Consider the following 23259-nt stretch of genomic DNA (forward strand, 5'->3'; position numbering starts at 1 on the left):
GTCTGTATTCGCAAAAAGAAAAGGAGTACTTGTGGCACCTTAGAGACTAACCAATTTATTTGAGCATAAGCTTTCGTGAGCTACAGCTCACTTCATCGGATGCATAAAAGTGGAAAATGCCTCTACCCACAACTAATTTTTGGGGCATTGTTGCATGTGATTTCCCCTCCCCCTTTCCTTGCTATGCAAAAGCAGGTTTGCTGTTCTTAAATGATCGCAGGAAACAGTCAGGCCAAATGGAAGCTCTGCCACGCAGATGTGGTGGGTGCTGGTTTCTGATAGGGATAAGATTAGTTTGAAAACTACCAGCAGCTGTGACTCTGAAGGGCAGTGCTTCTCATGCAGCCTGGCCTGCTGCCTCTTGGCTACGGCTGTATAAAACCAGAGCTGATTACTAACAATTCCAGAAACACTTAGCTATTGTAGGAATGAGGGAAAGGGAATAAAAGCTTTCTGAACACAGTAAGCAAATATCACTAACTATTTTGGTGGGAGAAAGGAGGCTAAACTTCACTGTAGAGCTGGGGATGCTGGGGTGGAGACTGAAAAGCCAGGATCTGAGGCAAATTCTAGAAAGCAAAAGGATCCATGTTGGCTCATTTTAGATTAAGTAACTGTACAACAGTTGCTTTATAACTAGCAAACTATCTGTTCTTACTGTTCTCTTCTATGCCCTGCCATACTGCTGCTGTTGGTTAGTGACCTGTAGTTCCAATGGGAGGTGATAGCAGGGCATTTTCCTCTAGGGTCCCATGACTTGGGAGCTCACTTACCCGTCTGCGTCTGCCAATGACTGATTCTCTTTCTCCCCCCCCCCCCCCGGCCCCAACTTTCTGGATGTGCTGCAAAGCTTATCCCTTTTTGGGTGTTATGGAAACGGGGTGATCAAAGGAAGGGCCTTGCTGGATTTTTATTCATATCCAAGTTGTTATTTCTATTTTGCTTTGTATTGTGTATTTCAAAGGGTGGGTATTTATGAAGGTTTGTATAAATCTAAATTAGTTTATATATAGGACCATATTGTTAGCCACTGCAAAAGGGCAAAGGTCCAGTGAAGTAAATGGAGCTGCACCTGTTCATGCCAAAAGAAGAGCTCATAGACTTCAGCCTTAGTGCTCAGGGCAATGTCTCTTGATACCGGACAACCAAAACTGAAGCTTTCCTGAAGCAAAGCCCTTCTGATATCAGCTGGTGGGGGTATGGGGGTGTGTGTGAGAGATGGAGCACCAAAGTTTTTTGTTCATAGCTTTTTTTAGCCCCTGCTGGGGAAGAGTAACTGGAATAACCCCTGTGCCCTTCATCACAGCTAGATCTTGGAATTATATTAGTTCTTATTTTGGGTAAAACCACTGGTTATGAGGATCAAAACTGCCGTCCTTTTGATTTCCATAGATTCTGTAAAGCAACTTTATTAGATTGTTAAAGTAGCACATTGGCTGGCTTCTATCCAATAACTAGATGTCTGACAGTATACAGTAAATGTTGAAATCTAGTATGAATTGGTAAGAGAACTATTACATTTAGGTGAACTTAAGGAACTTTTCTTGGTGCTCCTGGTACCTTTTTCTATCGGTTGATCTATCTGTCTTCAATTTAGCAATGTTAAGTAATAGTTAATGTGTGGTGGTGGTTTTTTTTCCCCTTACAGTGCCTCCAAAGCCAGTGCATCTGCAGAATTCATTTTTATCCATCACACACCAAACCCCTATGCGGAAAGCTTTACCTACTGCACAACCAAGAATGGAGGAAGTCACACCTACCTCTGCTTCTTGTGTGTCAAAGGAAAAACCCCACAAGGTGTCAGATCTCATCAGTCGTTTTGAAGGAGGCAGGTAAGTCACTTGCTTTCTTTTAAAAGTAAGGGGTAAAGGGCGATGTGTCCTAATTCTTTTAACAACACTCTGTGCAGATTAATGAACTATAACATATTGCGTAAATGAATGGTATATGTTGTGAAAGTATAGACTCTGGTATTGCTCTCACTGAAGTCAATGGCAGTCTTGCTACTGATTTAAATAGGAACAGAGTAATGCCTATGATAACTATTTGATATCTCCCCAGGATTAGCTGCAACACAGTGCTTCTTGCTTTGCAATATATTGTCTAATTGCAGTATTTCATTAAAAGAAAAAGTGTGTTTAAACAAACCTAACTTGTGGTGGTCTGCCTAATACTTATAAATGTTGATTTAGAATATTAATAATTAATAATAGAAACTTAACTCTTTTTTTAGTCCTTGGAGTACACACTTTTTACAAGGTTAGTTTCTCGAGCACAATCTGAAGTGAAATAAATAATTTGCATGATTAAAATATCCTGAAAAATGTTCATAGTTTGGAATAAATATTTAAAATGAAATTGTTCAGGGAACCTTAATTCCTTTTGTGTTTATTAATAAATCTCAATTTATAAAAAGTGGAATCATTTGAAATCTTAATTTTTCTTTTGACTTTTCATGCTGGTTTGCCCTTTCTTACATCATTCCGCGTACACAGGAAAACTAAATGGGTCACTTTCACTTACCTGTTTATGGTCCGTTTGATTTTCTGGTTGTAGTGAACTAGAACATTGCTGCTGTTCTTCATTTTACAAAACTGCAGAGTGCAGGCAAATATTTAGAACACTGAAAAATGTCAGCTGTGATGATATTTACTGTCACTAAAACATCCTGTTCACATACCATTTTTTTAATCAAAATGTACATGAAGGGACTAAATGCTCTAAAAGCACACTTTGAAGCAGTGAGAAGAAACCTATTTCTAATACTATAACAAACTTTTTATATCCATGTCCCAAGAGGTTTCCATGCTCCTGTATACACATGAAAGGTCAGTTCCTCTACTCAGGATATATGTGTGAACATAAGTTTAAAAGCCGGGTCGGGGGCATGGAATAACTACCATCAGAAGAGGGAGTAAATTTTAAGTGAATATAATCTCAGGTGTTATCTTCATCTTAAAAGGAGATGTGTCAAATGAAAACAAACCCCAGGAAGCCCTTTGTTTAAACAATTGGATAAATGGTCATAAATATTATACGGTGACCTTTCAGAAAGCAGTAAAACCTCAGACTGGGCCAATTCTAGGAGCAGTGAGAGTTGTCTAGTGGGTATATATGGCATTGGCCTTCCAGTACTTCAAGGACATCCGCATTCTGAAGGAACATTTCCTACATGAATGTATGATTTATTATGCATCGCCAGCCCACTGATTTAAGGCCAATGTGCACACATGCATCAGAGGGCAGAATCTGGCCTTCATCTGGAATACATCTTAACATACGAGTAGTCCAGTGCTGCAAGAGGAGACTTTATTTACTAGAAGCCCAAGACTATCACACGGATGATGAGCTTGATCTATGACAGGAAAAGGAGCCTCTAACCTATTTGAGATCTCATCTGACTGCTACACTGCCATGACAGCTGCGAATAGGGAAAGGGGAAATGCAATGTTGGAGGATTTGCAGGAACTTTTTCAGTTTAGGCCCCACCCCCAGTCTGTTTTGTTTTCCTTTTTATAATTCTCCTGAAGTATCAGTCTCAGAATTCTTTTAACAGTCTGGTATCCTTAGGAAAAGGACTCTTACTCTTCCATCTGCTTTAATAGTTATCCAGTTTGGCAGGGACCTACTATGAGGCCTGTTTAACAAAAGAGAGGAAATGTCGTGATGGAGCTGCATGATACAGGATGGGTTAACTGACTCTTGTTACCCCACATGATGAATTTTCACCCATCCTTCAAACTGAACTGCTTCATTTTTGGTTAAGGAGGGAAATAAAAGAAATTAAAACATAGCCACTAGGACTTCCACCGCTCCCAGCTTCTTAAGAAAGAGCTAAGATGATCTCATGCATCTCCTTGATGCTGGAAAAAAAAAGGCAGGGAACCTTCTAACCACCCTCTCATATCAGGATCTCCTGACTGGGAATTACACGGGTAGCATGCTTTGATATCTGTCATCCTCAGGAGGAGGTATGTTGGTTCCATCTTTTGGGGATGTCTGAATGGTTTTGAGAAGTCTGTACTATTTTGGGACCAAAGGGAACTATAAATATTATTATGCTAAAGCCCTATTATTCCCTATTTACAATGTTTGTTCATTTTTTACTTATAAACATGGGAATTGCCTGACATGAAGAGATAATTGATCCATCTATCTAGTGTTTAATCCCATACACTAGCCTGTACCTGACTTCTAGAGCAAGACTAATCCTCCTTTGAGAAAAAGCCTCCATAACACACCTGCCCAGTTCTGTGTTATATTGTGGGCTGGGGAAAAGAATTTTTTTTTCATATCCTCAGTTGGCAATGTGCTGCTGCTTTAAAGCAGGAAGACTGACACCCTCTGCCAATCTTTTGTCTTTGTATACCCAAACTGTGCAGTAGTACATTGTGATTGTGAAATACAGTAATAGGTTTTAGTTTGCTTGCACAGCCCAAAAGCTAATAGAAATGGGGAAGAGTTAGAATTATTCTTAACTATATGCAGCAATATAAAAAATATATATATTTTGGCATAAAAAAGCCAAAATGAATTTACAGGAAGTTAACTGTTTTTATAAATGAATGTAGCATAATATGCATTTCACTGACTTTTTAAAAGGGTATCATTTTCACAAAACAAATTGCACTGTGATTTTAATTTGTATACATGCTGAAAAACAAAACACGAAAAAAAGAAAGCCAACTCACAGAAAACTAACATCCAAATGAAGTGCATTCTTCAAACCACCAATAAACCTGTTGAGTCTGTAATGTGGTTGTAATATTTATTTTAAGGAAGAGTTGTTTGGTTTCTGCTGTTTCTAACCCTTCTAAATTAATCTTGCAATGGAATTAATGGTCTTCACATATTACAAACAATGCAGCAGGAAGACTGCATCATTTATCACTTTATGCAAAATAGTTTTATCACCACAGTTCTTAAAAAAAATTTTTTTGGGGGGGGGTAAATATGAATTTCTAGTAAAACAGCAACATGCAAGTATTCCTTTTCATCCCAGTGATTTTACACTAATGCAATAAAACCTTTATTTTAGAATCATAGAATCATAGAATATTAGGGTTGGAAGGGACCTCAGGAGGTCATCCAGTCCAACCCCCTGCTCAAAGCAGGACCAATCCCTAATTAAATCATCCCAGCCAGGGCTTTGTCAAGCCTGACCTTAAAAACGTCTAAGGAAGGAGATTCTACCACCTCCCTAGGTAACGCATTCCAGTGTTTCACCACCCTCCTAGTGAAAAAGTTTTTCCTAATATCCAACCTAAACCTCCCCCACTGCAACTTGAGACCATTACTCCTTGTCCTGTCCTCTTCTACCACTGAGAATAGTCTAGAACCATCCTCTCTGGAACCACCTCTCAGGTAGTTGAAAGCAGCTATCAAATCCCCCCTCATTCTTCTCTTCAGCAGACTAAACAATCCCAGTTCCCTCAGCCTCTCCTCATAAGTCATGTGTTCCAGACTCCTAATCATTTTTGTTGCCCTTCGCTGGACTTTCTCCAATTTATCCACATCCTTCTTGTAGTGTGGGGCCCAAAACTGGACACAGTACTCCAGATGAGGCCTCACCAATGTCGAATAGAGGGGAACGATCACGTCCCTCGATCTGCTCGCTATGCCCCTACTTATACATCCCAAAATGCCATTGGCCTTCTTGGCAACAAGGGCACACTGCTGACTCATATCCAGCTTCTCGTCCACTGTCGCCCCTAGGTCCTTCTCCGCAGAACTGCTGCCTAGCCATTTGGTCCCTAGTCTGTAGCTGTGCATTGGGTTCTTCCGTCCTAAGTGCAGGACCCTGCACTTATCCTTATTTGAACCTCATAAGATTTCTTTTGGCCCAATCCTCCAATTTGTCTAGGTCCCTCTGTATCCTATCCCTGCCCTCCAGCGTATCTACCACTCCTCCTAGTTTAGTATCATCTGCAAATTTGCTGAGAGTGTAATCCACACCATCCTCCAAATCATTTATGAAGATATTGAACAAAACCGGCCCCAGGACCGACCCCTGGGGCACTCCACTTGACACCGGCTGCCAACTAGACATGGAGCCATTGACCACTACCCATTGAGCCAGACAATCTAGCCAACTTTCTACCCACCTTATAGTGCATTCATCCAGCCCATACTTCTTTAACTTGCTGACAAGAATACTGGGGGAGACCGTGTCAAAAGCTTTGCTAAAGTCAAGAAACAATACATCCACTGCTTTTATAGAGTATCTTTAATGTTAACAGTAGCCCAGAGTAGGAACCCTGAAAGAATACCACTGAAAGACAAAATTCGGGGTACATGCCAGGGACAGATGCATGTTTGGGACTGACTTGAACTGATGAGGCATGAACAGAAAGGCGGCTTTCCTCTTGATAGCAACAAGGATCTGAAAGGGTGGCACTAAATAAATTGACTGACCTGGGACTGGACTATAAAGATAAGCGTGTAGAGCTATATTAAGAATAGAAAGCTTTTACTATATCAGAATATAGTAAGGAAAATGGAAAAATTAAAATAATGTTTCTTGCACACTTAAGTGTAGCCATGGGAACAGAGGGGTCTATGGACAGAGCATTGGACTGGGATTTAGGAGATCTGGATTCTATTTCAGCTCTGCTGCTGGCCTGCTGAGTGACCTTGGACAAGTCATTTCAGCTATGTGCCTCCATTTCCCTGTCTGTACAATGGGGATAATAATACTGACCACTTTTGTAATGTTCTTTGAGTTCTACTAGTGAGGAGTGTCATAAAAGTTGTTTATTAACAGGCAGACAATGGACACCATTTTAATTTCTAGGAAGATGTATACTGTTGCCCATGTGATTTGTTGAATTAAATATGACTTTACACCATGGAAGGCCTATATTAGACATGTTCTGCATAACTGAACATTTCTAATATTAGCAAATAAAAATAGCTTTGCAGAAGTTTAAAGTTGTGCAATATAAATGCCCTCTTAAAATTAAACACTTTTTTCTAATGTTGCCCTTAACTCTTTTTTCTTTTTTTCTTTTTTTAACCTTTTAGTCCCTCAAGTCCTAGTGATTTGAAGAAAGAATCCTCTGTTGTAAAGGTTGCTAAATCTCAAGGAAGATATGGGTCAGCATCACCTCAGCCAAAACTCCTCTCCCAACACCCACTACAAAAGCAGGGAAATAATACAGGTCAAACTCAGGTTGTACAGAAACACACGGCCAATGGAGTAGTAGCACAAGGCCAGATGGAATGCAAGGACAATAAATTACTGGAACATAGCACCAATACATCCACTCCAGCTTCAGATATTGCAGTCAACAGTAACTTAGTAAATGGGGAACAAGAAAGCACTACTACAGACTCACTCCAAGCTACAACGGTCTGCACAGGGCAAACTCTTGACTGCTGCAGGACTCCAAGCAGGGACACACTGTTCCAATCTGAAAATGAAACTGTAGAAACTAATACTAATGTAGAGGGAAAACAGAATGAGGAACTCAATAAGGAAGAGGAGCATGTAGAAGCAAAGGTAAAATTACATTCTGTATTTTTTCCTTGCATACAACTGTGCCTGTGTTTTTCCAGGTGCTTCGAATAAAAAAATAAGTTTTTATAGAGCCATTCAAAATGGAAGATATTTTTGATTTCCCCTCACAACCCATTTATTCTTTTAAACTTTGAAAAAAATGTGACCAGCTCTGCAAATAAATAAAATCAAATAACCAGAAACCTTTCAACAATAATTAGCCTTTTAATGAGGCACTTCTGAAAAGGCTGAATACTTTTAACCTGTGGAAATAGACCCAGATTATGTGCTGTGCAGTGGCATTATTATGTCCCAGTGCACCAAAGCTGGGACTCCTCATAGATCTTGAATATGCAAAATTTGGCAACTCTTCCAAATTGTTTGGTGAAGGAGGTAAAGGAGGGCATTTTTAGAAAAGAACTGTAACTGACCTAAACTTGCATGTCTAGTCATGTTTGTGCTATGAGAGAAGGTGGAGGAACAAATGGTTGGAGTGGCAAAAAAACACACACTAACACAGCAGCATCAAGACATCTGGAGACAGAACTGGCTTGTGAGAGCTTAGCTCGAGTATAACCCATTGAACGGATCTAGCAAGACAATGGGAAGCCACTGGAATGTCCCAGTTAGACACCAGGGATGAAGAGATACATTTATCCCTTGTTGAAATCCCATTGAAGTCAGTAGAATTACACGGGGGATAAATCTGAGATTTCCTAGTAGGGACTTCTTTTGTTGTTGTTAAGAGGAAATGAGTGGGTGAAAGTGAATTGGTCTTGGAAAATGTAACTGCAAAAAAATCACATCCTGCTTCCAAATGCAGATGACTTTTTAGTCCATGAGTCACTGTATTGTAACAAAACCATGGCCAGCTAGATTTGTGTGATTGCCACTTTGCTGCACACCAGGGTCACTTGAAACTTAAGGGGGAAGAGAAGGAGAGAACCAAGCTCTTGGTCTTGAAACCACAGCCCACTAATACTTGAGGTAAAAGACAATATCTACGGTCTGTCAGACAGAATTAGACACACATACTTGAGTGTTGCTATCTGACACACACACCCACCCTCTGTTTGTGTGTGTCTCTCTCTCTCCCTACCTGTCAGTTTGCTATAGGATTATGTATTTTAGCAGTCTGTGGGTGGAGGCTTTTGTGATTTTGTACTGCTTCCCGCCCCCCCCCCATGTGTATTTTTTCCCCACAAATTTTGTCTTGTGTATTTTCTTTTGGGTTTTCACTTATGGAAGAAACAGCATATCACCGGGCATTTAATTTTGCATAGTTGGTGATCCTGTGTGTGTGCAGGATAAACAGTGCATGGGAAAGGTAGGTCTCAAATTTTCACGTGTACTGTTGAATATCTTAGCCAGTGACTGGGAGGTTATCCTTGTTGCCAATGAAGAGTGTTAGGATCCCATCTGTGCATAGGTCTGATAGGAATCCAAGGTACCTTTGCCCTGCCACACCTTCTATTATATTTCTTTGCTTCCTGTTCTGTGATGCCTGTTTCTTTTTATGTGCATGTCTAGGCCAGTACAATACACTGGACACTTCTCAGGCAATACAGAATGGGAATCCAAATTATGCAACAGGTGTTGGCAGTATGTACAGGAAAAGGCAGAAATATGAGGCTGCTGGAATCTAAAATACAGGAAGGAACTGGGCAAATGCCTGGAGAAAATGCTAACGAGAGCAATCCCATCTGTGCCTGGTCTTGGCCCCGTGGATAGCCAACAGATGTTATCTGACCTAACTGACCAAAAAGAATAGGTGTAATATTTGAACCAGTTATGGCTAGATGCATTACCTTTTGATGCTAGAAGAATAAAGAAGCAGACACAAAGTCAGAATGGTTAAAATATAGAACAGTAATACCAGCCCTGGAACATTCAACGCCCAGTATATTACATTAGAGATGACAACTGTTTCTGAACTATATATTCATTTGCAATACAAACAAGACCTTCATTCAGTCCTGGGTGCAGACTTTTGTTACCATCTTCAAGCAACTGCAGAAGCAGATTATGTTGTGAAAAAGAGAATGGAAAAGAAAGCACGTGCAATTTTATTTTTGCCTAACATCCCAACTCAACAGCAAAAAAAAAAAAAAAAAAACAGGACGGTGTAAATGCAATCTAACAATTAGCAATAGCAGTAGATATAAACTCTGGTTCCCAAATTGTGAACCGTGGTTTCTTTGGGGAGCCATGAAGGGGTCATGAGCAAGCCACAAGTGTTTGGGAACAAATTTTAATCTATATGCCTGTTTTTGTTTATTCCTAATTAGGACCCAATTAAATTGGACTCGCAATTAAATTGGACCCCTCTCTATGGGTCTGTGTCTTATGCTGCTGTTGGTGCTGGGGCAGCATCTGTGTCCTCCACCCCTAGGGCGGGCTCTCAGCAGAGAGACTTCCTGCTGAGGGAAGCAGTCAGTCAGAAGTCTCTCAGCTTAGAGCCCCCTGCTGGAGTAAAGGGCGCAAAACGTATGCCTGTAGTGCCCATGGACTCCCCATGGAAGCAAGCGCCCCCAGCCCAGCCCAGGGCTAGAGACTTGGACTAGTGGGTCTCACGCTAGCACTCTAGAAATAGCTGTGTAGACAGTGCTTTGAAGTTGTGGCTTGGGCTGGAGCTCCAGGCCCTGAAGTCCCTCCTCCCCCTACGCTTCAAAGCCTGAATCACTGCCCATGGCAATGAACCTCCCAGCCCAACCCACAATGTTTACACAGCTGTTTTTAGCACAGTAGCGTGAGTCCTGCTAGCAAGGGTTGCCAACCCTCCAGGACTATCCTGGAGTCTCCAGGAATTAAAGATTAATCTTCAGTTAAAGTTCGTCATAATGAAACCTCCAGGAATACATCCAACCACAACTGGCAACCCTATCACTAGCCAAGTCTGTCTACTCGGACTGGGGGGTTGCTGTGAGAAGTGTAAACATATCAAGAGAGGCTCCCAGTACTGGCAGCAGCACCAGTGCCAGCAGATAGGGCAAGGAGACTGAGGTGGAGACAGGTGTGTCTTGTCTTGATAATGGAGTGATTTTTGCCAAGTGCTAAGCCTACATGTAAAATATCTTTGACCAAAGAAGGTGATTTTAGTGAAGTTCAACAGCAGAGGAAGAAAAGTAGATAACACAATGATAGTTCTATTATATCTGGATATTCATGTCAGTGTGACTGCAGAACGTCCACAGCTACAACATGTCATTTATTTTCAAGTGTTAGTAACTGAAAACATGATGCCAAGAGCATTTAGAAACCAACACCTGGAATTCGTGAACAAAAGCCATGCTTTTTCCTTCAGAAACTAGAAGAATTAAAGCATTCCCTCCCTCCCCCCCCCCCCCAAGTCATGTCTAAAGAGGCAACTCCTCAGAGGAATTTTATGTGGCCATGCAGATTACAAAAAGCAAACAAGCACATACCATTGACAGGACCCGTCTCATTCCAGCAGTAATAGATGTGTAGAATTCTAATATGGGAAACAAGCAGCCATGACATGGAAAAACCATTCCTTTGTCAAATAACACCTTCCATCGGTGCATTGATGACCTTGCAGAAAACATCCAGGACCAGTTGATAGAACAAATTTAAGAAGAGTCAATATTTGCACTGTAGCTTGATCAACCACAGACGTAGCTAACATGGCTCAACTTCTGTGTTATCTGAGATTTATAAAAGTAAGTGCAATAGTTGAAGGACTTTTTATTTTGCAAAGAAACCCCGACCTGAACAACCAGTGAGGAAGTACTCATGATCCTCAGTAAATTCATAGTGGATGAAGGTCTTAACTGGGCTATGTCTGAGGGTGGCTGTGCACAGATGGGGCAGCAGCTATAACTCGAGAGACCATTGGGGTTGCAGCCATGAGTAAAGAAAGTGGCAAGAGCAGCAACATGGAAACTGAATGATTCCTTGCCAAGCTTTGGCATCAAAGAAGTTGCACCCTGAAATACATGAGGCCCTCAACATTGTTGTTAAAATAATGTAAAATCCTGGGCAGTGAACATGTTATTTTAGTATAATGTGCTGAGATGGGTTCTGACTACATTCCTTTCACAGTAAAGTCAGGTGGTTGTCATGTGGGAAAGTGTTACAACACATCTTTAAATTGCTTGAAAAAATGAGAATTTTCTCCTGGGAAAACAGACCTTGCAGATTACGTTTGTAAGGGGGGCTTCTTGAGCGCATTTGATTGATTTACCTGATGGACATATTTGGCAAATTGAGTGCACAGAACCTAACACTTCAAACTAGGAATACAGATATGCTAGATCTGAAAGAGAAAATCAGGGGATTTATAAAAAAGCTTTGTCTTTGGAGATGCTGCATAGAAAAGAGAGTTACTGAGATGTTTCCAGACTTAGAGATGTTATCAGACTTTTTATCTTTTTTAAAAGAGGGAAAGTGATCAAAATTCTAATGAGACCAAATATTAACTCATTTTTTTCTGGTTTGTATTCTCATTTTGATGAATACTTTCCTGGAGTTGGATATGAATCTGCAAATACCAATTAGATTTGAAATCTGATCTAGGTAACAGTTTACTCCATTCCAACCTTAGGTATTTCATCTCACAAAAGTCTTAGAATTGTCAAGTAATCACACTGAAGACCAAGTTTTCAAATCCAACAAACCAGGAATTCTGGATTTCTGTTGAAGTAGAGTACAAAGAAGTCAGTGATAAAGCTATGAAAATACTGCTTTCACTTGCTCCCAGTTATCACTCTAAGGCTGAGTTTTAAGCGGTGATTTCTGTGCAAACTAACCATAGAAATGGTTAAAACTTGGAAACTAGCAGATACTCAACCAAATATTGCACAACTATGCAGTTTGTAATGGGCCCAGTCTTCTCACTAAAATCTTATGGTGTCTGAACATGCCAAAAATCCATAAAATCAAATTATAGTTTTAAAAACCTAGATTAGCTCAGTGTATATAGTTAAACTGTAGACATTTAAAGTCACAGAACTGTTCAGTCTTGTGTCCTTCTTGAATCTAGTGTGAAATACAAAAAATAAAAATTGGCTGTGGCAAATCACCAACTTTTAAGATGGGGTAATGGAGCTGCAGTACTAAAAGCTAGAGAGCCACTATGTAAACTACCAGCTATATTCCTTGCCCAGCACCTTTGATGCTTTGAAATGTATTCCTAAAATTTAAGAAAAGAGAAGGAGGAGAGGGAAATATTCTTGCCTTCTGAATGTATGTGTCTAAAAAAGATAAGTAGATCCATTGCTTCAAGGATGGGGCTGAGTTTGAGGCTGGGGACTAATGTGAAACCAGAGCTCATAATAGAGAGCGAATTCTGAATGCTCTTCTCTGTTCCTTCTCTCAGTTCTATAGCAGGTAGATCTGACTAAGGCATTATGGAATTACGGGTTGTAAAGGGGTTCTAACAAAATGGTCACTCGACGTGGCAGAGTTGTTCTGTTATTGCTGCGAAAATAATCCTGTGTGGAACTTGTTGAGTTTTAAACACTTTACAGGATGTAAGAAAAAATCAAGAACTGCAAATAACACATGGCAAAAGACCTTTAAAGAGAAGATCTTAAGAAAATTGCCAGTCTTGTGTAATGGGATGTGTTTTTCTAACACAAAGGCTGAATAGTACAAAAATGCCACAGCTGTATGAGAGAACACTCTGGGAGAAGTGTTCCATTAGAACTAACTGAAGACACCCCCTCCCCTCCCAAAAAAAAGAAAAGAAAAGAAACAAGTCTGACTACCCCTTTTGAAGGTAATGGAAAATCAGAATATAGACTATTGTGTTCTAGAGAGATTAAAATCAATTGTGTATTTTCAGTAAACAAAGCATTTGTTTGACATGTGCTTTCAGTGGCCGTGCTACAGGCTGCAATATTGTAGACACACTTAAGTATCCCAGAGTTCATGCACGCTGCAGATGTGATGTGGTGTGCTTTCCGTCCGTGAAGAGGACGGGACAGTTTCTTGTATGATGAACTTTCTGCCTGAAAAGGACACACCTTTTGCCACACTTGTGAGACAGAGAAAACAGCTCTCCTTTATGCCCTAGGTTCTGTAGCTTTGCCTTCCCTGAAGGGACAGAAGTCAGAGTGTGAACATTGCTACATTTCCCTAGGGAAGAATAGTCAAAAGGTCATCCCTTTAGCATTGTGTATAGGGGTGACCGCAGTGTCTAAACTAGTGCGGTCACATCTTCAGGGGTAATGAAATCTGTATACCCTTTCTTGAAGGTGGGTAGATACACAATAAATTTTATATTTGTAATATTTGGCAGCTTGAAGGGAAGCTGAAGAGAGAGATGTACTTAGTAAATAAGATGATATAATAATGTTGCCAGCTCTCATGATTTTATCGCAAGACTCATATTATTTGGAGTTTGCCTTAAAGCACCAGCTGCTGGAACCAAGAGATTGCATGAGAACATCAGTCTTCATTTAAATTATATTTCTAGCCCACTTGGTTGCAGAGAAAAGCTTGAAAATGTAGAGTCCGTGTGACTTAAATGCTCAAACAGAAGTCAAATAAAAAGGAACTTCAAATGAATTATATTTTTAAATCTCATTGCTTTTAGGCCACTCGTTATTTCTGGGGCCCAACTAATGATTTTTGAACACATGAGTTTGGCAGTAATGATGATATATAAAAATTATACATACTTTATATTTTTCTCCCCACCCTTCATATGTCACTTGCTGTATTAGATTGTAAATCCTTTGAGGCAAGGACTCAGTCTGGAAAGGTAAGAATCATATTCTATATTCCCATACCCTCTTCCAGTTTGCTGGCAGAATTGGAAAAGCTTTGTTGGTAAGGGACTGATACTAGTTTACTTCGATCTGCAAATTTCAGTAGAAACTGCCTCAAATAAATTGGGATGTAGTTCATAGAAAAAGTTTGATGTAAATTCACAGGATTTGTAAATCTATTGCAGGATTATGAAAAATGTCTACATACTGCTAATATTTTAACTATGGCAGTGTAATATGTTTTTTAATCTCTGCAGGCTTTTTTCACATCACAGCTTAATGTCTCAGTTCAGGCAGGTTTCAGAGTAACAGCCGTGTTAGTCTGAATTCGCAAAAAGAAAAGGAGTCCTTGTGGCACCTTAGAGACTAACCAATTTATTTGAGCATGAGCTTTCGTGAGCTACAGCTCACTTCATCAGATGCATACCGTGGAAACTGCAGCAGACTTTATATATACACAGAGAATATGAAACAATACCTCCTCCCACCCCACTGTCCTGCTGGTAATAGCTTATCTAAAGTGAGCAACAGGTTAGGCCATTTCCAGCACAAATCCAGGTTTTCTCACCCTCCACCCCCCCACACAAATTCACTCTCCTGCTGGTGATAGCCCATCCAAAGTGACAACTCTTTACACAATGTGCATGATAATGAAGTTAGGCCATTTCCTGCACAAATCCAGGTTCTCTCACTCCCTCACCCCCCTCCAAAAACCCACCCCCATACACACACAGACTCACTCTCCTGCTGGTAATAGCTCATCCAAACTGACCACTCTCCAAGTTTAAAACCAAGTTAAACCAGAACATCTGGGGGGGGGGGTTTATGTGATTTATGCCATCATGTGCCAGCAATGCCCCTCTGCCATGTACATTGGTCAAACTGGACAGTCTCTACGTAAAAGAATAAATGGACACAAATCAGATGTCAAGAATTATAACATTCATAAACCAGTCGGAGAACACTTCAATCTCTCTGGTCACGCAATCACAGACATGAAGGTCGCTATCTTAAAACAAAGAAACTTCAAATCCAGACTCCAGCGAGAAACTGCTGAATTGGAATTCATTTGCAATTTGGATACTATTAATTTAGGCTTAAATAGAGACTGGGAGTGGCTAAGTCATTATGCAAGGTAGCCTATTTCCTCTTGTTTTTTCCTCCCCCCCCCCCCCCCCAGATGTTCTGGTTTAACTTGGTTTTAAACTTGGAGAGTGGTCAGTTTGGATGAGCTATTACCAGCAGGAGAGTGAGTCTGTGTGTGTATGGGGGTGGGTTTTTGGAGGGGGGTGAGGGAGTGAGAGAACCTGGATTTGTGCAGGAAATGGCCTAACTTCATTATCATGCACATTGTGTAAAGAGTTGTCACTTTGGATGGGCTATCACCAGCAGGAGAGTGAATTTGTGTGGGGGGGTGGAGGGTGAGAGAACCTGGATTTGTGCTGGAAATGGCCTAACCTGTTGCTCACTATAGATAAGCTATTACCAGCAGGACAGTGGGGTGGGAGGAGGTATTGTTTCATATTCTCTGTGTATATATAAAGTCTGCTGCAGTTTCCACGGTATGCATCTGATGAAGTGAGCTGTAGCTCACGAAAGCTCATGCTCAAATAAATTGGTTAGTCTCTAAGGTGCCACAAGGACTCCTTTTCTTTTTTCAGTTCAGGTAGTAACTTAAACGCAAACTATTTGTTTTTTCGTTTTGTATCACCATAAAATGATTCTAAGGGGGAGAAACACTCATAACTTTGTAGTAAGAGGTGTGTACCCAGACCACATAGAATGCATAATTTTAGGCTTCATCTGTAAACTGATCAGTTATTTGCAGTCCTGTCTGATACATGGATTTTGCCAGTTGAGCTGGGTGAAACAGGAAAGGTGTTCTGGTCTGGGTGGCTAAATATTTTGAAAAAGCCAGCTGTTAAAAGACTGAACACAAAAGTTATCTATTCCAAGTTACTGACTGGAATAGATAACTTATAGCAGCATAGGGTTGCCAGGTGTCTGGTTTTCCACTGGAACTCCCAGTCAAAAAGGGACCCTGGCAGCTCCAGTTGGCACCACCAACCAGGCCGTTAAAAGTCCAGTTGGTGGCACAGCAGGGGCACAGAGCCAAGGCAGGCTCCCTGCAGCTCCTGGAAGCGGCTGCCAGGTCCCTACAGCCCCTGGACGCATGGGCGGCCAGGGAGGCTCTGTGCGCTGCCCCTGCCCCAAGGGACAGCTCTGCAGCTTCATATTGGCTGGGAACAGCAACAAATGGGAGCTGCGGGGGCAGCACCTGTGGGCGTGAGGGCAGCACATGGAGCCTCCCTGGCCCCCCCATGCATTTAGGGGCTGTAGGGACCTGGTGACCTCTTCCCAGGAGCTGCAGTAAGCACCGCCAGGACCTTGCACCTTAAATGCTCTCCTGCACCCCAACCCTCTGCCCCAGCCCAGAGTCCCCTCCCGCACCCAAACTCCTTCCCAGAGCCCGCACCCACCCACCCCAACACCTTGTTAATCAACATTTTGGAATCTTGTAGTTTTCATTTAATATTAATCTTTTGTGTATAATAGAGAATACTTCTTTTTCTTATGTTCCTTTGTGATATTTCATGTAATAGATGATTTCCTGGAGCTATATCAAGCCATCAGTTTTTTTAAATAGACCTCTTTACTGAGGTCAGTGGAAAGTTCCGCTTAACCAAGAAGGCATGCTGTGGCCCTAGTACATTATCTATCTTGCTATTCTTATTTGTATGTTCCATTTTTGTTATTTAAAATGTTAAGTTGTTTGTATACAACTACAAAAAATCTAATTATAAGTCATTAGTAGTTTGGCACAATACTGATCATAGTCAGAAAAATGTGGTTGTTTTTTTGTTTTGCTTTTTTTGCAAAATATGCCTTATTTAGAGTATGCAAAAATTCCATGAAATATATAAAATAGTTTATACATTTTCTTGAAAAATTCTGTATTTTTTCCCACTTTCACTATCTGTTTAACAATTTTCCTAGTTGTGAAGAGAGACACATGTTCTGTCCATATACATGTACATATCATACTATGGAGACATTTTTCAGAGTAACAGCCGTGTTAGTCTGTATTCGCAAAAAGAAAAGGAGTACTTGTGGCACCTTAGAGACTAACCAATTTATTTGAGCATGAGCTTTCGTGAGCTACAGCTCACTTCATCAGATACATACCGTGGAAACTGCAGCAGACTTTATATATACACAGAGAATATGAAACAATACCTCCTCCCACCCCACTGTCCTGCTGGTAATAGCTTATCTAAAGTAATCGTCAGGTTAGGCCATTTCCAGCACAAATCCAGGTTTTCTCACCCTCCACCCCCCCACACAAATTCACTCTCCTGCTGGTGATAGCCCATCCAAGGTGACAACTCTTTACACAATGTGCATGATAATGAAGTTAGGCCATTTCCTGCACAAATCCAGGTTCTCTCACTCCCTCACCCCCCTCCAAAAACCCACCCCCATACACACACAGACTCACTCTCCTGCTGGTAATAGCTCGTCCAAACTGACCACTCTCCAAGTTTAAATCCAAGTTAAACCAGAACATCTGGGGGGGGGGGGGGAGGAAAAAACAAGAGGAAATAGGCTACCTTGCATAATGACTTAGCCACTCCCAGTCTCTATTTAAGCCTAAATTAATAGTATCCAATTTGCAAATGAATTCCAATTCAGCAGTTTCTCGCTGGAGTCTGGATTTGAAGTTTTTTTGTTTTAAGATAGCGACCTTCATGTCTGTGATTGCGTGACCAGAGAGATTGAAGTGTTCTCCGACTGGTTTATGAATGTTATAATTCTTGACAATTGGAGACATTGTTATTCTTCCATCATTAAGGCTGAGACTTGAATGTAAAGCAGGTCTAAAATCCCTCTTTCATCCCTTTAATTAACGATTTTAATCATCAGATTCAATACCCTAATTCTTCAGAGCAAAGCTGAATTTTTCATAATTTTTAAGCTAAGTCTTTGACACAGGAAATAATTTAAAATAGGCTCCTTCTAAAATTTCCCCTGAGATTCTAAGTTTTTTCCAGGCTCCTATAACTAAACAACCACAGGTTTCAGAGTGGTAGCCGTGTTAGTCTGTGTCAGCAAAAAGAACAAGAAGTTCTTGTGGCACCTTAGAGACTAACAAATTTATCTGAGCATAAGCTTCCATGGGCTAAAACACCTACTTCGTCGGATGCGTGCAGTGGAAAATACAGTAGGAAGATTATATCTATCTAGATAGATATATACACATACACAGAGAACATGAAAAAATGGGTGTTGCCATACCCACTATAACAAGCGTGATCAGTTAAGGTGAGCTATTATCAGCAGGAGAAAAAAAACCATTTGTAGTGATAATCAGGATGGCCTATTTCCAACAGTTGACAAGAAGGTGTGAGTAACAGTAGGGGGAAAAAATAAGCATGGGGCCTGTCCCATAGTAGGTGACTTTGGGGTACTCTTCTGGCTCTGTCAATCTGTTTCTTCACTTCAGCAGGTGGATATTGTAGTTGTAAGAACGTTGATAGAGATCTTGTAGGTGTTTGTCTCTGTCTGAGGGGTTGGAGCAAATGCGGTTGTAGCAGTGCTGATAAGCGATGGTCACATAAACACCACCCTATACCGGAAACCTACTGACAGCTATTCCTACCTACATGCCTCCAGCTTTCATCCAGACTACACCACACGATCCATTGTCTACAGCCAAGCTCTACGATACAACCGTATTTGTTGGAGATGGGCCATCCTGATTATTGTTACAAAAGTTTTTCTTTCCTCCTGCTGATAATAGCTCACCTTAACTGATCACTCTCGTTATAGTGGGTATGGCAACACCCATTTTTTCATGCTCTCTGTGTGTGTGTGTGTATTTTCCACTGCATGCATCTGATGAAGTGGGTGTTAGCCCACAAAAGCTTGTGCTCAAATAAATTTGTTAGTCTCTAAGGTGCCACAAGTACTACTCGTTCTTTAAACAACCACAGTAACTGGAAACTCAACTTCACATCGCTTCATTTTTATAACATACCCACGTTAGGAACATGTTAAAAATATAACCTAAAAGTTATTTCCACTGATTCGTAATAACCAATATTCGATCTGCAAAGAAGACTCACTTCCCCTCTCCTACATTGCCCCATCTGAAAACTTACCTTCACTCATCTCACATGGCCCTAAAATAGAGTCTGAGACTGGGGAACCTATTTCCTGTGAGCCAAGGCATTGGTATTTCAGGTGTTCTCATTGTGCCATGGTGCATAGAAACTGGGCCAAGCACATCAGGTCTTCCAACACAGTGGTTCTCTACCTGGGGTATGTGTACCCCTGGGGGTATGCAGAGGTCTTCCAGGGGGTACATTAACTCATCTAGATATTTGCCTAGTTTTAAAACAGGCTGCATAAAAAGCACTAGCCAAGTCAGTACAAACTACATACAGATAATGGCTTGTTTAGATGGCTCTGTATACTATACACTGAAATGTAAGTACAATATTCCAATTAATTTATTTTATAATTATATAGTAAAAATGAAAAACTAAGCAATTTTTCAGTAACAGCGAGCTGTGACCCTTTTCTATTTTTATGCCTGATTTTTGTAGGCAAGTAGTTTTTATGTGAGGTGTAACTTGAGGGTACGCAAGACCAATCAAACTCCTTGAAGGGATACAGAAGTTTGGAGAGGTTGAGTGTCCCTTCCCTACAGTGTCCATATAAGAAAGTGAGGCTACCCCTACTAAATTGGCCACCACTTCCCACTATTTCAATGAGAGTGAAACCAGGCTGACCTTATGGAAATAGTTGTTGTTTTGTGGTTGGGGGACTAGTCAGGAGACCACAAGGAGAAGGAGAATCTGGGGAGCAGAGGAGAGTGAGGACACACATGGGGATGGCAGTGGCAGCAGAAGGCTGAGAATAGCTGAATCGGGATACAGAGTGGGAGACTAGGAGAAAGCATGGTTGGCGTTTGAGGGCTTGGCTACGTGAGCAAATTTACCAACATAATTCTGGTAAATTTTACTGTTATAGTTACACCAGTATAATTCCACACTTGGACGCTCCCATTCTGGAATAAGAGTGCCTTTGTCTAGTTTACCTTATATTGTTTCCAAAGCAACGTAAAAGCAAATGATATAATTAGGATGGTAAATTTCCCCATGTAGACCAGCCCTGAGTGGGGCACAGAGAAGAAAGGGGGGCAGCAGGAGACCGAGGAGGCGTAGGATTCAGGAGCATATTGAATGGAGATGGGGCAATGTGGGAGCAGGAGAAGATGAGGGGAGGAGGAAATTGGGTGTCCATCTACCATAGGGTCCAGAGAAGAGATTGGAGAGGAGAATGTCGGGTGCAAGAGGGAGCTGAGGTGGTTCAGAGGAACATAAGAGGTAGGAGAAGACTAAACGAGATGGGAAGATGAAAAGGTTTAGGAAGAGACTAATAGGGATGCAGAGGAAAAGAAGGCAACTGTGGGGGAAATATAAAGGGAAAAGGAGGGAAAATATGGGGGCAGGAGACAGAAGTCAGTGGGATAGTGAAGGAAATGGGACAGGAGGAGAGACCAGGGTGGTGATCCAGCAGAGGACCAGAGAGGATAGAATGACAGCTTCTCCACCCCAGGGGTTAGGAGATGGCCCAGAGTGGAAATTCATACACGTTTGTGTGTGTTTCAGGTAAAATTTTGGAAGGGATTTCCAAAAAAATTTTCCCTTTGGTTGTGGGAAGCTTCCCCTTAAAAGGGGAAAAAGCAGATGGCAAACTTTTTTTAAATGTATTTGGCTTAAAAATGGTAGGATTTTTTTTTTTAATCTCCCACATTTGAGGTCCCTAACTCGTGATAATTTTAATGCTTTGCGTTGGCAATATCACAGTTGCGTTATTTTAACAAGTCTGGTCCCTGCTTGCTTTTTCCTTTAACTAGGTTCTGTAATACATGCAAATAACATGGACCCTGAAAATATGTAGTGAAATGGTTCTTCCCGCAGGTTTGGGGAAACTGCTGGGATTTTGGCCGGGGGGGAGGGGCAAATAATTTTTGCAGAAAAACCAAGAATCTTTGTAGCTTGTAAAGTCCAAATGTAAGACTTTATCTGTAAATTATAATACTAACCTACAGCATCCTGTAGTTGTTTAAGCTTTTCTGGTGTCTGCGGTGCTTCTGAGTGCATGTAGACAGTAGGAGTGCTATTTTATAAGCTCCAATAATACAGTGGTCATTATATGGTTAAGCAGATTTAATGGAGACTGTCTTGTCAAAGCAGCTACTTAAGTCTGAAGGGCAAAGTTTTGGCATGCAGCAATATGACTGGTGGCAGCCCTAAAGCTTAGGACCGAAGTGTGTTTCAGTTGCTTGCAGATACTAACGTTTCAAGGATGGTAATAGCATTGAAGCTTGGGTGAATACTACAAAAAATGAGCCGCTAACGGACTATCAAATAAAAGTGATGTACTTCAGTGTTCTGCAAACGTTTGTAAAGATGTCTGCAGCACGTGTGTGTCTTAGTCGTGAAAATGTGTTTGCTGGAAGATTCGCACCACAAATTACTTACTCAATTCCTCTTCTTAATAAAAGATTTACTCTTACAGCCACGTAGTGGAAACAATATCTTGGATGAAATCCTAGCCCCATGAAAGCCAATAACAAAACTCCCATTGACTTCATCGGGCCAGGATTTCACGCCATGTGAATAAGGTGAACAGCCACACAAGTGAATAGTAGAGCTGTTCCAAAATTTTTCCATGGGACGGTTTTCCATTAGAGAATGCCATTTCATCAAAATCAAAATGTTGTATGGAAATGTTGATTTCATTTTTTTTTCCCCCTGAGATTCAAATGTTTTGTTTCAAGCCTTTTGTAATGGAGCATTTCAATTTTTCTGTTTCAGAATGACTCCGTTGCAATTCTTTTCTGGTTTTTAATATATCATATTTTTAAAAAATTGAAATTGGAACAAAATGATCTGGAATAATAATTTTTGGAATTTCAGTATGGGGGGTGGAATTCAGAATTGTGGAATTTCCCATGAAACAGAAAATCCATTTCCTGCACAGCTCTGATGAATACTCTTACTGCAGCTAACCTATTATCTGGAATCCATAGCCTGATTGTCTACATAAAATGTTTGTGCAATAATTTTGATTAACTAACAAAGTTGTGCAAAGAACAGTCAGTTTAAACTATATTGGAAACCAGAAAAAGGGCTGAATTCATCTGGCAAAAAATAAGAATTAATTCATCCAGCTCTGAAATGTTAATGGTAATTATCAGGGCAGTAGTTGTTCAACTGGGTAGGAACCTGGGATGGGGAGTATGGAAGGGTTTGGCAAATACTTAGTAATAATAGAAAGCCATCTGCACAAACAGGAAAACTGTTACATGTTTTGTGTGTGTTCTGCACTGCTCCTGATTTTTACTTCCTGGTAAATCCTTTGGGAATTTTATGTCATTTTGGATTACTTTGTGTTTGGGGGGGAAAAAAGGTTACTAATTAAATGTAGACCTTGAATTATCCTGAACTATTCAGAAAAAGAATCTTACGTTTTTTCAGGAGACAGATGAGGAGAAACGTCACAAAATTGCTGATGAGCTTTTGCATACGGAAAGAGCCTATGTCAGCCGACTTGACCTCTTAGACAAGGTGAATTTTGCTTTAAGAAGTGCTTCATTCTTTTACTTACTTATACTGCAGTTCATGTGAGCTTTATCTGTTTGTAAAAACCACATTAAGGGATTGTGGGTTTTTGCCTTCTGCTAATCCTCTCAACTAAGCAGTCATTTGCCACAACTACTTCATTTTGTTTTTAAATAATTTTAATGTTTGCAAAATATACCGGTCCCTGATGGACGTAGAAACTGAACTCTTGTGTTTAGACCACAGTGTGAGCAATACAAGTGCAAGCTTCCATACCAGTGGGACAGCCTAGAAAGAGGAGAGGCTAATTTCACCTCTCTGCTCATTCATTTCTTGGCCTTTACTGAAACTACCAACAAGGGTGCCAATGTTTAGTGGTATGTGTTTGATG

The 23259-nt window shown here is 40.7% G+C and overlaps 1 protein-coding gene across 2 annotated transcripts in view; it reads left to right on the top strand.

The window, feature by feature from the left end:
* Window positions 1-23259, top strand: part of FGD4 (FYVE, RhoGEF and PH domain containing 4) — a 124316-nt gene that overhangs the window by 72113 nt on the left and 28944 nt on the right. For both annotated transcript variants that reach the window (XM_077827837.1, XM_077827847.1), the window contains exons 3-5: window positions 1649-1832; window positions 7024-7501; window positions 22785-22874. In XM_077827837.1, the coding sequence (XP_077683963.1) occupies window positions 1649-1832; window positions 7024-7501; window positions 22785-22874 (752 nt within the window). The remainder of the gene's footprint in view (window positions 1-1648; window positions 1833-7023; window positions 7502-22784; window positions 22875-23259) is intronic.

The sequence above is a fragment of the Eretmochelys imbricata genome, chromosome 1 (assembly GCF_965152235.1).
Source record: "Eretmochelys imbricata isolate rEreImb1 chromosome 1, rEreImb1.hap1, whole genome shotgun sequence".
In the NCBI taxonomy this organism is placed as follows: domain Eukaryota; kingdom Metazoa; phylum Chordata; order Testudines; family Cheloniidae; genus Eretmochelys; species Eretmochelys imbricata.